At 48.2% G+C, this 12,691-nt stretch overlaps 1 protein-coding gene across 1 annotated transcript in view; it reads left to right on the forward strand.

Moving 5' to 3' along the window:
- Nucleotides 1–282: 282 nt before the first annotated feature.
- DGKH (diacylglycerol kinase eta) overlaps nt 283–12,691 on the forward strand; it is a 169,944-nt gene continuing 157,535 nt past the window's right edge. Inside the window, exons 1-2 of the mRNA XM_074153646.1 lie at nt 283–339; nt 7,919–8,101. Of these exons, the coding sequence (XP_074009747.1) occupies nt 283–339; nt 7,919–8,101 (240 nt within the window). The remainder of the gene's footprint in view (nt 340–7,918; nt 8,102–12,691) is intronic.

Below are 12,691 nucleotides of genomic sequence, written 5' to 3' on the forward strand. Positions count from 1 at the left end.
AGCGGCGCGGCAGCTGCCAGGCCGGCTCCCCCGGGAGCCGGGGCTGAGCCCGGTGGCCGTGGGAGGGAGAAGAGCCGGGCGGGGAGGGAGGAGGGGGCCTGGAAGGGGCCGGGGGAGAAAAAGGGAGGAGCGGGGCCGGGGGTGAGCGGGGCGGGGGGGGGTGGGGAGGAAGAGCGGCGCTGGGGAAGCCGGAGGAGCGGCGGCGGCAGGAGGGAGGCGCAGCCCGGCGTAACCTGCTCGTCGGCGGTGTCCCCGCGGAGGTAGGGGACCTGCTGCGGGGTGATGGAGGAGCTTGGGTACCCTTCCTATAGCGCCCGCAGCCCCGCCTGGGAGGAACTGGTAGGTACATGCGTGCCTTGCAGTCGCACAGGCATTTCCAACCCTTTTTCCTGCCTGTATTGTTCAGCCGGGAGGGGGGGGGGGGGGGGGGGAGGTCGGGCTGTCATGCTTATCGGTGCCCCCCCCCCCCCCCCCTCCTCTTTCCCTTCTTCCGACCCCGCTCCGCCCCAGAGCCCGGCCGCCGGCTCTCGTCCTCTCCCCGCGGGGAGCGGGGGGGCAGGGGAGGGGGGTTGGGAGCCTTTCGCCCCCGTCGTGTCCGGCCATTTGCTGGCGGGCTCGTCCCTCTGGGGGGCCGGGGAGTTCGTTGCCCTTTTCTGAGTTTCACTGCCCGGGTGGAAAGCCTGGGATTAGCACCGAGAGCCTTGCCTCCAACTTTGCCAGGGGAGTGGGGGTGGGGGGGGACGTGCTGGATGTTGATACCATTAAACGCCTTCTCTCAGCCCAACAAACGCAACCTGCCCAGCGTTGGGAGGCAGTTTCCAGAAAGAGAGACTTCCCCCCCCCTTTCTCCTTGTTCTACTGTAGTCAGGCTGGGAATCGCCCCCGTTGCTGTGCGGCGGCAAAGCGGGCTGGGGTACCCCGCTCCCCCCCTCCGCTTTGTGGGGTCCAGGGAAAAGTGGGTGCCTCTCAGCTGCTTTGAAGGGAGGAGGGGCGCCTAGACTGGCTGGGAGGAAAGCTGTGGTGCTTTGGCTTTGCAGTTAGTTTAAGCAACTCGGAGACCCACCTTCCAGACGAAGGAAATCATGTCACCGGCATCCTCAGCAGGCGATAAAATCAGATTTCCCTTTTCAGGGCCGTCTGGTCCCGCTCTTGGGCTTTTCTCCATTGTGCAAACACACACACACACACACACACACACACACACACCGGGCAGGGAGGGCTAAAAATAGGCTTTGGGTAGCTGCTTGGGAGATTTCAGGCTATCTGAGAGATCAAGGCTAGGCTGTCTCTGGCCCTGAACTTGGTGAGGCGATGCGAAGCACAGACCCATGCCACTGCCCACCTCCCCTTGGATGGCTGTGCCATGTTTTGCTAACTCGTTGCGTTGGTTCAGGGCTCCTGGTTTTATTTGTAAACCCAGTTTTAACGAGCAGCACAGGGAGAGCCACGCTCTGCCTGGCTCGGTGTTCTCTCTCCCAGGAAAGTAGCAGCTGAGCCCTGGAGATACAGACAGTGAACTAAGTTCACCCCCCTTCCCTTTTAGGATTTGTAGCCCTCCCAAATACGCTTTTACTAGCCTCATTTTTGTTGTGAAGTTGAACATCCCCCTTCACCGCCCTCTGCAGTCCTCAAGTCCTGAAGCTGCTGCCGGAGATGCAGCTGTGATAGGGAAAACAGCTGTATGTGTGTTCCGGTAACATGGAGCTGACACTGAAAGGATCAGGCAAGGGAAACCCGAGATTTTTGCCTGGAGAGATGAAGACATCGTGGGAGGAAGGCAGCGGCGCTGATTCCCGCGAGCGTGTTATCCTATTAAACAGTGACATTTAAATTGGCTGCCGTCATCCGTCCGAAACTCAGCTGAAACTCGGGAGGCAGATGGATTGCAGCCCCTCCGCTTGGAAATGTGGAGTCCTGGCTGAAGCATCCAAACCCGTTTCCTTCTGTGCGCAGGGCTCAGATAAACAAGGAGCAGATCTTTCTTTTTTTTTTTTTTTTTTTTTACCATTTCCCCCTCCCCCAGTAAGAGCTAGGATTTGGGTCATGTTTATCATTTCAGTGCTGCATTTGTTAAAAGAGTACATCTATGAATGCAGTTTTAAGGTTAACCACTGCACTGATTTCCTTTACAAGACCCTAATTTCAGCTAAACCACTCAACCCTTTACCTGGTAACCTGCCGATAAAATACATAGTCTTTGTGGCAAAAGCCACATCATTCTTCTCTGTACCTGCTCGTCAGCAGGCTTTTTATTATAATGGGGGCAAAGGGAGATTTAGGTGAAGAACTGCCTGATGAAGGGAAAAAAAAGTGCCCAGACCTCTCCCTCGTTCTCAAACCACAGAAAAAGAGCAGCAGGATAGGGGAAACTATTTATTGCAGGTTTTCAATCTGTGCAAGTTAATTATCTATGCAAATTGTCAGAAGTCATTGGGAAGTGCTGTTCTCATGGCTGTTCTGAGAAATAAGCGATGGACATCAAATGGAGCCACAACTTCTCCTTTGCCTGTCAGGGTTGGACTTGTCTGTGTGCGATTTTAAAATTTCCATACAAACCTTTCCTTAATTCACAGCTGACTTTTGAATGGAAAACCTCTTCCTGACTCCAGTAAGAGTTGCATGATGGAGCTAAATAAAAGTAACAGAAAATGTAAGGCTCATCCTGCATTTTTCCCAGAGATTCGGGGGCTTTGTATTCAAATTATATACACTATATATGTCTTAGAAAGCTCCAGACCCGACTTTCATGTTTTATAGGAGACCTGAGCCTTCACCTTTCCGTTGAAATGCACAGATGGGTCCTAACACATTTGCAAAGTGACTCTTTATTTTGATGACCTATACTGGTTTATACCTTTTCACTCTGAGGCATACAACGCGTTTTTGTACCCTCCAGGTTACAGGATTGCCTCGGCTACTCCCGAAACAGTCACGAGCAATGTAGTTACTCTCTTTAACGCTGGTATGCGTTCATTTTGTTATAGTTTGGCTTCCCTTTTGGTAAGTAAGGAAGGCAAGAAAGAATAACATTGCTAACTCCATCTGCAGAGGGAGTTCAGACAGGCAGACCTGAAATTAATTTGCTCAGTGTGGGGAGCCCAGTTAAAAATTATGGGTCTCACTAACCACCAAAATCAGGAAAGATTCAATAAAATCTTTTAAATGTGATGAATTGTTAACCTGACACATATACCGTTATTCATCCCGATCCCCTCAGAACAGCTGAGGAAAAAAATCAGCTTATGGATGCCAAAGTGACCTAGAGAAGAAGAGGTAAATGCGCTTGTTATGAAGGGAATCAATATTAGAGCTGGAATCAAATAATGCATTAATCTGCATTATAAACTATAATCTCCAGCGCAGCTAGAGTGGATATGTATTTGGAATTTTTTTTTTTTCCGTACGTTGCATATGCATTTTAGCGACACATATTCTATTATTGGGACTGGATGTGATCGAGTTAAAACGCTCTCCCAGTGCATATACGTACCCAGCACTCTGGGGTTCTTTGAATATAAAGGGCAGATCATCAGCTGATATCAATTGCCATAGCACAAATGATGTCAGCGGAGCTGTTTTGTATCAGTTGAACATCTCCCTTTAAATGCCAACCTTTCTTTACGCTTTTCACCAGTCTTCCCTTGCTTCAGATAGGAAATTTAAGGCAATCAATAAGAAGTGTGAAATTGAGTATGTTAAACGAAAGACATAGCGCATACAGGTATCATACGTGGTCTTAATGGCTGCATATAGCCCCTCCCGTGTTCTTCAAGAGCCTGCTCAGAAATCTAGGGGATTTTTGTGGTACCATTTGTACCACGGTATCCATAGCATATATTCACTGAGCTGAAACGTGCTATTCGGTATTTCTCATCTCAAGTCTGACATTGATCACCTGGAAGAATTTCAGCAGTGAGGTGAAGGGATGGAAAGTCAAGTTGGCAGTCCTCGTTGAGGCGAAGTTTCATGGCTATCTTAGGTAGCTTTACCTGATTGTGTATTAATGCCTCTGAAAAGAAGAACAAGTGGAACCAGTGAGATCTTTAAAACCATCTTTGTGCACAGACAACATATATGTTTGTAGAAACAACTTTCTGCACTAATAGGAATGAACGACTTGGGTACTTTCAACAACACTTCGCTTTTTTTCTCCATTTTGAATAACTCTGTGCATATTAGTTCGCTATGGATTTGAGAGCCTGTAATTTTACAGATTCCACTACATACTTTGCAGGAAGCATATTCTCCTTGAACTGTACTTGTGGGACATTTCCTGTAATTTGCAGATTTAGCTCATTACTAGTAAAATCTTCACATTAAGTGACCTGAGAGAACATTACTAGCACTTCAATTTGTTTTTCATAGCCCACTGAAGTTTATCAAGATATGATGAAAGAGACTTGCTTGGAAGTGAAAGGCCGATGCATTCTCTCCTTGTAACCCAATTCTTTTGTTTGAGGCATCGGGAGAGAGGAAGATCGTGATGGGCTAGCCCATGTGAGGATGCGGGTTGCCCTCTGCACGGTGCAGAAGGTGCACAGAAGCTAAGGCTGATAGTCAAGCTTGGAACAGAAGTTGAAGAATTGTATGTATTCCCCATTTCACTTTCGGAGTCTTTTACCAGCTTTTATGTATTTGAGATGAAATCTAGTGAAGGAAATGTGAGCTGGCTATACAGATATCTAAGGAGATCTCCAGCTCCTCTGCTGCCATTGTAATAGCCACCGGCTGTCACAGGAGCTGCTTAGTAACTTGTTTCTATTTTTCCATGTAATATACGATGAAACAATGTGTTTACATCCATTGCTAAATAGTCCAACCTTTTATAAAACTCAAGACGAGTGTTTAAATTAACTTGCAGTGTAACCAATTGTGAAAACAGTTTGAAGACAAACCAGGTGAGTGTCTTGCTCTGGAAGATACCGGCGCTGTGCATTTATTATTCCAAAACTTCAGTGGAAGGCTGTTTTTGGAAATAAACTTTAACAACCTACTGTTTTTAGGATCCATGTCTAAATATGTAAGGAACAAGCAACCAGATGAAGTTTTATTAAAAAAAACACAACCTGAAACACCCAAAGGTGCAAATTTAGGGTCATCCTAGAGTCAACTTCATGATCTTCCTGAGTTCAAGCTTCGTAACCTCAAATCATACACTTGAGTAATATGCTTTGTGCGCCTTTCCCCCTCGCTGTCTCGTCTCTCCGTTACAACTGGATTTGCAAAAGCATTTTCTGTGGGTGAAAAGTCTATTTGTAAACAGTTTTGCATATAACTTCGCACAGGATCCTAGTCCTGGGATACAAACAAATACACGGCAGTCACACGCACCGATATTTCAAATGCTTTTTCAGCGTGGGAACAAATCTAACAGTAACTAGTGCTGTTCAGCCAGCACTGTTTAATTCAGGCTTGCTGGCGTTCTGTTAGCACTAAGTGTTCCTCAAATCACAGTCGCAATTACACCTAATACATGTTAGCATTAATTAGCAAACTCTGTCTTGTCGTCCTCTCGCAACGTTGAGTTGTCATTTACCTTCAGAAGGCTCAAAGAATTGCAGTGAGACACGTTCTGGCGTGATTTGCTCTTCCTGAAATTAAGGCGAAGAGGAAGAAAGGAGGGTGGAAAGAGCAAGCGTCCATAAACTTTGCTCTTAACCCATCTGTCTTCCTTGCCGTGCCCTAAATTAATTCACTGAGAGCAGGACATGCTTGCGCTTGCCCAAGTTTGATCCCGTGTTTTTGAAAAAGGAGAACTCTGTCTCGGGTGAGGAGCGAGACAAGAGAAGAGTCATCCCCGAGTTTCACAGTTAGCCTGTATGGAAAAGGGGCTGTATGAGAACTTCCATCTATTTTGAGATGTGGTATTAATGGTAGGATTTAGGCCCTATTAGTATTCTAATAGGGAATGTAGGCAATACGATAAAAATTCCTTTAAAATATAACTTCATAGAAATGTTGGCTTTTTTTTTTTTTTTTTTAAGGTAACTTTTGACAATTTTTTTTAAAATATAACTTAATAGAAGCGGTCCTATGTAGAGGAGAGTAGTAGACTCTCGTTTGAAGTACCTGGTGCGGTGACACAGAACTAGACACAAACCTTGCAAGGCTTCAGGGAAATACTGAATTTCACCTACTACAAACCAGTCCCAATAAAAGAAACGGGATACTCCAGAGCGTATGAAGTTAAGTTCATGGCAAGGTGTCTGCCGTGAACGACAGGTTGCTTTGGGTTTGTTTTTCTTTCTCATTAACTGCTTTGTATTTAGGTGCTGTGGCATGATATTGCGTATTAAGAGATGTCAGTTCCCTTTCTAGAAATATAAATAGAATTGTGGGAATATAGAAGCCACAAGTATTGATTGCTTTCTCGTGTTTAATCCGGTCCGTGCAGCAAGGAGTTGTGTGTTTTATTTAGTATTGCTGTGATTTAAATGCTTATTTTGAACACTGACTACATACAAGCCACAATAATTTCGAAGTCCCGCAATTCAGAACATGTGGTGACATTTCAAGATCGTGTGAGCTGCCAGATCCCAGATTAAAAGGGAAAACTGACCCTTTCTCTCCCCAAAAGTAAAAGTTCCTCTTTTACAAAGACAAAAATGGATAGAGTAATAAGAAAATTAAACTAAGAGGAGAAACCTGGGTCTCTTTAGCCTGGAGAAGACTGAGAGGGGATCTTATCAATGATTATAAATATCTAAAGGGCGGGTGTCAAGAGGATGGGGCCAGACTCTTTTCAGTGGTGCCCGGTCACAGGACAAGGGATAACGGGCACAAACTGGAACACAGGAAATTCCATCTCAACATAAGGAAAAAATTCCTTTACTTTGAGGGTGACAGAGCACTGGAACAGGCTGCCCAGAGAGGTTGTGGAGTCTCCTTCTCTAGAGATACTCAAAACCCACCTGGATGCGTTCCTGTCCAACCTGCTCTAGGTGACCCTGCTTTGGCAGGGGGGGTTGGACTAGGTGATCTCCGAAGGTCCATTCCAACTCCCACCATTCTGTGATTTGTGAAAATAACTGGAAAGACACGTATGCATTTGCCAAAATTATCCAGCGCTTTGATATTGAAGGGTACCACTGGGATGAACTGCTTGAAGGTGTGGATAAGGTGTGGATGTCCGTCCAGTCTCCAAGAAGCCACCGTGCGCTCCCCAGGGCGTGCGTGCAACACAACTGCGAAGGGACAGCCCGTGGGGAGCCCACTCGCCTTCAGACCCGCACGGTTTTGCCGTGGAACGTTGAGAACTTGGCGTTCCACCTCCCACTGAGGGCCACCCGGGTGTATGAACCCCAGGCTGGCGGTCGGCGAGGGGAGCGACCTGCGGGCGCTCGGGTACCCGAGGGCCGCTCGCAGCCTTGTGCCTCGTCCCACCGCCCCCCAACCACGCGGGACTGCCTTCACGGGGACGCCCGGGCAGGTGCGGGGGTCGCCGTGGGCCCTCCCCACCCGCCGTAGCCAGGCTCCCCCCTCAGACTCAACCCGCCGCTCACCTGAGGCGCGGCCCCCCCCCTCCCACGGAGCCGGCCCGGCCGCCGCCGCCGCCCGGCGCCCCCTGCAGCCGGTCTGGCCGCTGCCGGGGGCCGGGCCGGGTCTGCCCGCCCCGGCTCCGCCCGCCGGCGGCTGGCGGCTCCCCAGCCCCTTGCCAGCGGGCAGCGGCGGCCGCCGTGGCCGGGCCGGGGCGGGAGCGCTGCCTTTCCCCGTCAGAGGGGGCGGCGGAAGATGGCGGCCGGGCGGCGCGCTCCGCTCCGCCAGCGCCCGGCTCCGTCCCCGCCGCCTCCGTCTCCTCCCCTCCGCGCCGCCTCTTTCCCCACCCTCCCGCGCCGCCTCCTCCTCCTCCTCGTCCCCGGGGAGGGGAGCGGCAGCGGCTGCCCTGGCTGAGCCGGGCTCGTGTGCTCTCTCTCGGCAGGAGTCCGGGAAGATGGCCGGGGCCGAGGCGGGGATGAGCGGCGCCGGGATCCCGCAGCAGCCCCAGCCCCCGGCGGCGGCGGCGGGGGTGCCGGCGGACGAGTCGTCGGACAGCGAAGGGGAACACGAGGGCCCCCAGAAACTCATCCGGAAAGTGTCCACCTCCGGCCAGATCCGCAGCAAGGTAAGGGGGACAAGGAGCCGGCGAGCCCCGCTGCCTCCGGGGCGAGTTGCACCATCCCCATCCAAGAGCGGGGCCGGCCCGGGGGCCAGCGGCGGCCGCTGCATCCCGCCCGCATCCCCGGGAGCGGCGGCGGCGGCGGAGGGGGGGTGGTGGTGGTGGTAGCGGTGAAGCAGCCGTGCCTCTTCCTTCCTTCCCTCTCCCCTCCTCCCCATCCAGCTGTTGCGTCCACATCTGTCCCCGGCTGGCAGGAAGAGCCCCCCGGGGCGGCGGGGCTCCGCGGGGGCCGGAGGGGAAGCCGCCTGCCCCGGCAGCCGCCCTGCCCTGGCCGGGCGTCCTGGGTGTGGGGGAAGCGGCGGGCTGCCTCCCTCCTTCCCTCCCTCCCTCCTTCCCTCCGGCTCCTCTTCCTCGGCGGCCCGGGCACCGCTGCCGCGGGGATCCCGCCCTGTTTCAGCGAGCCCTTTCTGCTCGCCAAATCAACTTGTCTTCTCCCCCACCCCGTTCCCCGGCATCTTCACCCCCGAGCCCGCCGGGGCGCATCGGGCTCCCCGTCCGGGGAAGCGGGAATGCCGCCACGGAGGGAAACGCGGTTGGCACTTGGAAAGGCGGGACGGGCTTAAAACTTGTATGCATCCTCGCCCGCGGGGCTGGGTACGCGAAGCGGCTGTCAAAATTTCAGCTTAATGCAGGGTTTGTTTGGGGTTTTTTTGGTTGGGGTTTTTTTTTGGTTTTTTTTTTTGTTTGTTTGTTGTTTTTTTTTTTTTTTTGGCTGCCGAAGTCATCCCGGTGGAATTAACTTTTTTTCTTTTTTTTTTTTTTTGGTGAATGGTGTATTTTCATCACGTGTTTTTTTTTTTTTGTTTTTTTTTTTGTTTTTTTCCTGTAAAGTGAACTTCAAGAAGCATGCATTTAAAAGTATAAAAATAATGAGATCTGACTTACTTTCTGTGTGGAAAGGTCCTGTAACATTCTATAGAGCGTGGCCCACATTCAGTGATGGGGTCTGCACGAAACATTGTTTAGGAGAGCTTGTGGGTGCAGTGACACCAAGCTCAGGGGTTTTGCTGTAGGCAGGTAGTTTGAGGGGTGAAGTGACTCCCTGCAGGCCCAGACAGATCACACTTAGAATTTGATTTCTACACAATAGGTCATGTGTTGTTGTTTCCTTTACAGAGCACCCATTAAAGTTAGTGCAGAGCATTTTGTGGAGTCCTGTCGGGTTGTTGCTGTTCTTCCTTTCAGCTTTCACACACCACATCCAAAAGGCAGCCACCTTTAAACAGAAAGTATCGGTTGTTAAGCAGTAGCCTTATCCAGTTAGGTGAGGTGGAAAGCAATTTTTCCCTGAAACCTCCTAAATGTGATGTGTCATCCCATTTTATTGCTAAATGTTAATTTTGTCATTTGCAGATGTTAGGCCAGGCTGAAGGGTTACTATAGTAAATGATATACAACTATTACATTGTGTTGAAAACGTAGTTCTTCACAAACTTCCAGCTTTAACACCGCTTCGGCTTCGGTGTGGTGGTCTTCAACATGTTTTTAAAGTGACAGAGCACGATGCTTTGTTAGCTGTAGCGGTGTTGAGTGTATTTGAGAGTTTGCTCTCTTGGTTGATACTTGTGTAAGGAAAGCGTGTGGGTTATGAACGTTACAGAAACAGGTTTGCGAGCGTGAGATCCCAGCCAGTTCCTACCAACTGTTACAGGTTGGTGGGATGTTCTGTATCTGAGGGCTGTGAGTGAACGTAAAGCTGGGATCGCCTGACAACTACCAAGACAACTCTACAAGTGATGCTTTTGCTTATCTTAGTTTGCGTCTCAGTTCTATTTCTGTGAAACAGATATATGTAGGAAAAACTGACTGCTGACATAATTGGAGTCATAAGATGTTGTTTTACTGGTTGCAATTTACAATAATATGCAGCCCCGAATATGAACATATTTCTTTCCATTTAACTAAAAGTGATATATCTTTGTTAAAGATGAGACCCATCTTAAATAATTCAGTAGCACTTTATTTTATAACTCACGATGCATTATTTAAAAGTAGCTATATTTAGACAGACAACTTCCATTTAGTTTGAGGGTGTTGTATGTTTGCTGTTGTAGTAGTTGGTGATCAGTGGTTACATGAAACCACCAGAGCAAGGAACATCAGGGAGCTGCTCCTTTACCCAGCTAGTCCCTTTCATTCAAATTAGATTTGTTAAGCTTCACTTACTCGGTGAATGTGTTTGTAAGCTAAGGTCTTAATTAAATGGATTCAGTTTGTCTTACAGCTAAGAATAGACTTTTGAAAGAACCCAAAACATGTATATTACATTTATCATTGATGCTTGTGGGCCATTTAACGCTGTGCTATTTTTCTCCGGAGGTTGCTTATATGCTTACTTGAAACATTTCAGCAAGGTGGTATTGATTCCTTAGCTCAGAACTATACCCAAAAGTCTCTGCTGGTAATTGTTTTTATTTTACTTAAGGAAGATGTTATTTTTAGATGTTTTGGTACAGTTGATCATTTGTGAAAGCTACCATATGGTGATACTTTGCAGACAGAATCATTCAGGAGTGGATTTTTTTTTAACGTGTGTATAATAAGATTTAGCAAATGTATGTATAAGAGCAAACCCCTTTTGCTAGCACAAACAAAGTCTAAAAATTTCTGACACCTGTAGTGCCTCAAAGGGAGTTTTTAAGCTTTACCCTCTTCTTCCTAAATAAAAACAATTACTTATTTGACTGGGGGCAGAGGGTGAAAAGCAGAATGGGGAAAATGGGGAAAAGTATCTGCCAATACTATATTGGCAGATGTAATTACACTGAAGTTCATTGCTTGTTTGTGATACGCTAATCATATGCTTACAGTTCTACTTAGAAATCTGTTGTCCAGTTTTATGATCACTTGCCCATGTTGAATAGCGACTTCCTCTGCAAATTGCTTGCTTGATTTCAGTGGAACTACTTTTACAGTAAATCACTATGAGAAATGGATGGGTGATAGGGCCAGATGTTTATGTAACTTCTATTTATGGGTATATTTTAAATTTATGCATATGTATTCCTCACATTTTTAGAGTACTTTAAAGGCATGTCTGTGTCAAAGTATGGCCATTGTTAATTTCCCCAAACAGAAAACTTGAAGATCAACATGTTTTGGTGTCTGCAAACCTGAGGAGGAGAGAATAAGTCGCAGTGCAAAGGACTGAACCTTGTTTGTACCTAGGAGCTGTTTGCTCAAGCCCCGTACTTGGTTATAGAGCAACACCATGGCAGTAGGTGTCTTTAGGCAAGTCAGGACCAAAATTAGTTAGTACTTCTGTCAAATTAAAACCAGCATCTTTAAACCTCATCCTGGAAGCTGTTACATCTCTGGAGCTTGTATGAGTTCCCTGGAGGAAATGCAAGGCAATAAACAGGTGGCAGGTACCCTGTGAAGTTCGAGCAGTTTTGAGCTGAAATCCACAGTGGAGAGCGTTGAAACAATTCTCGACTTCGTGATGTCTACCCACAATTCTCCCCCCCACCCTCACCCCCCCAACTAGGAGACCTGAATATTTAGTACATAAGAAGCGTCTTGGTAAAAAGATTTTTGGAATATACATTTTGTTTTGTCCTGGGTTGAGAGACACAGGACTAACTTTTCTTCTAACGCTGGGGAAAATTGCACTTTTAGAAGACTCTAGTGTCTGAATTTGTGAAAATATTTACTTTATAGCCAGCCAAGCTCTGTGGGATTCAAGGTTAGTGTTTTCGAGCCTTGCCAGGTGCAGGGACAAGGAGGAGCAAGGCCTGGGCATTTGACCCAGGCTGGCTAACAGGAGTATTTCGTACCATGAATGTCACATTCAATATGAATTAGAATTGCTGCGTAGCTCTCTCTCCCTTGATGGCGGCGGGTCCAGACAACTCCTTGCCCCGGTGCCGGAGCCCTGAGGCCTTCCCTTCCTCCTGAAGCCATTGCGCTTGCAATGTCCGACATTTCAGTGGTTGCCAGTGAGAGGACGAGGGGCAACGGGCACAAGCTGGAACATAGGAGGTTCCACTCAAATATGAGAAAAAACTTCTTCACAGTGAGGGTGACAGAGCCCTGGAACAGGCTGCCCAGGGAGGTTGTGGAGTCCCCTTCTTTGGAGATTTTCAAGACCCGCCTGGATGCAGTCCTGAGTAACATGCTCTGACATGCTCTGGGCAATCCTGCTTCGGCAGGGGAGTTGGACTAGATGATCTTTATGGTCCCTTCCAACTCTAAAAATTCAGTGAAATTCAGTGAAATTTGTTGTCCACTGCTGGGAGTGCACAGCTTCCTACTGATAGAATTGGCTGAGTATAATTTCTGTATATCTTATATCAGTATCGGAATTAATACTGGTTCTTTATTATTATTGTTAATTATTTAGTCTTAGTCGATTAAATCTATTTATATTTCAACCCTTGTGTTTCTTTGTGTTCCCCGATTCCCCTTTCCGGGTGGGGAGGGGTCATCGAGTGATAGAATAATTGTCTAACGACAATAGATTGTTATGGGTTCTCTCAAACCATAGCATGTTTTTATGAGGACTTTGGAAAACTGTAGTCAGACAGTTTTGAAGTA

The sequence above is a fragment of the Numenius arquata genome, chromosome 1 (genome assembly GCF_964106895.1).
Source record: "Numenius arquata chromosome 1, bNumArq3.hap1.1, whole genome shotgun sequence".
Lineage (NCBI taxonomy): Eukaryota > Metazoa > Chordata > Aves > Charadriiformes > Scolopacidae > Numenius > Numenius arquata.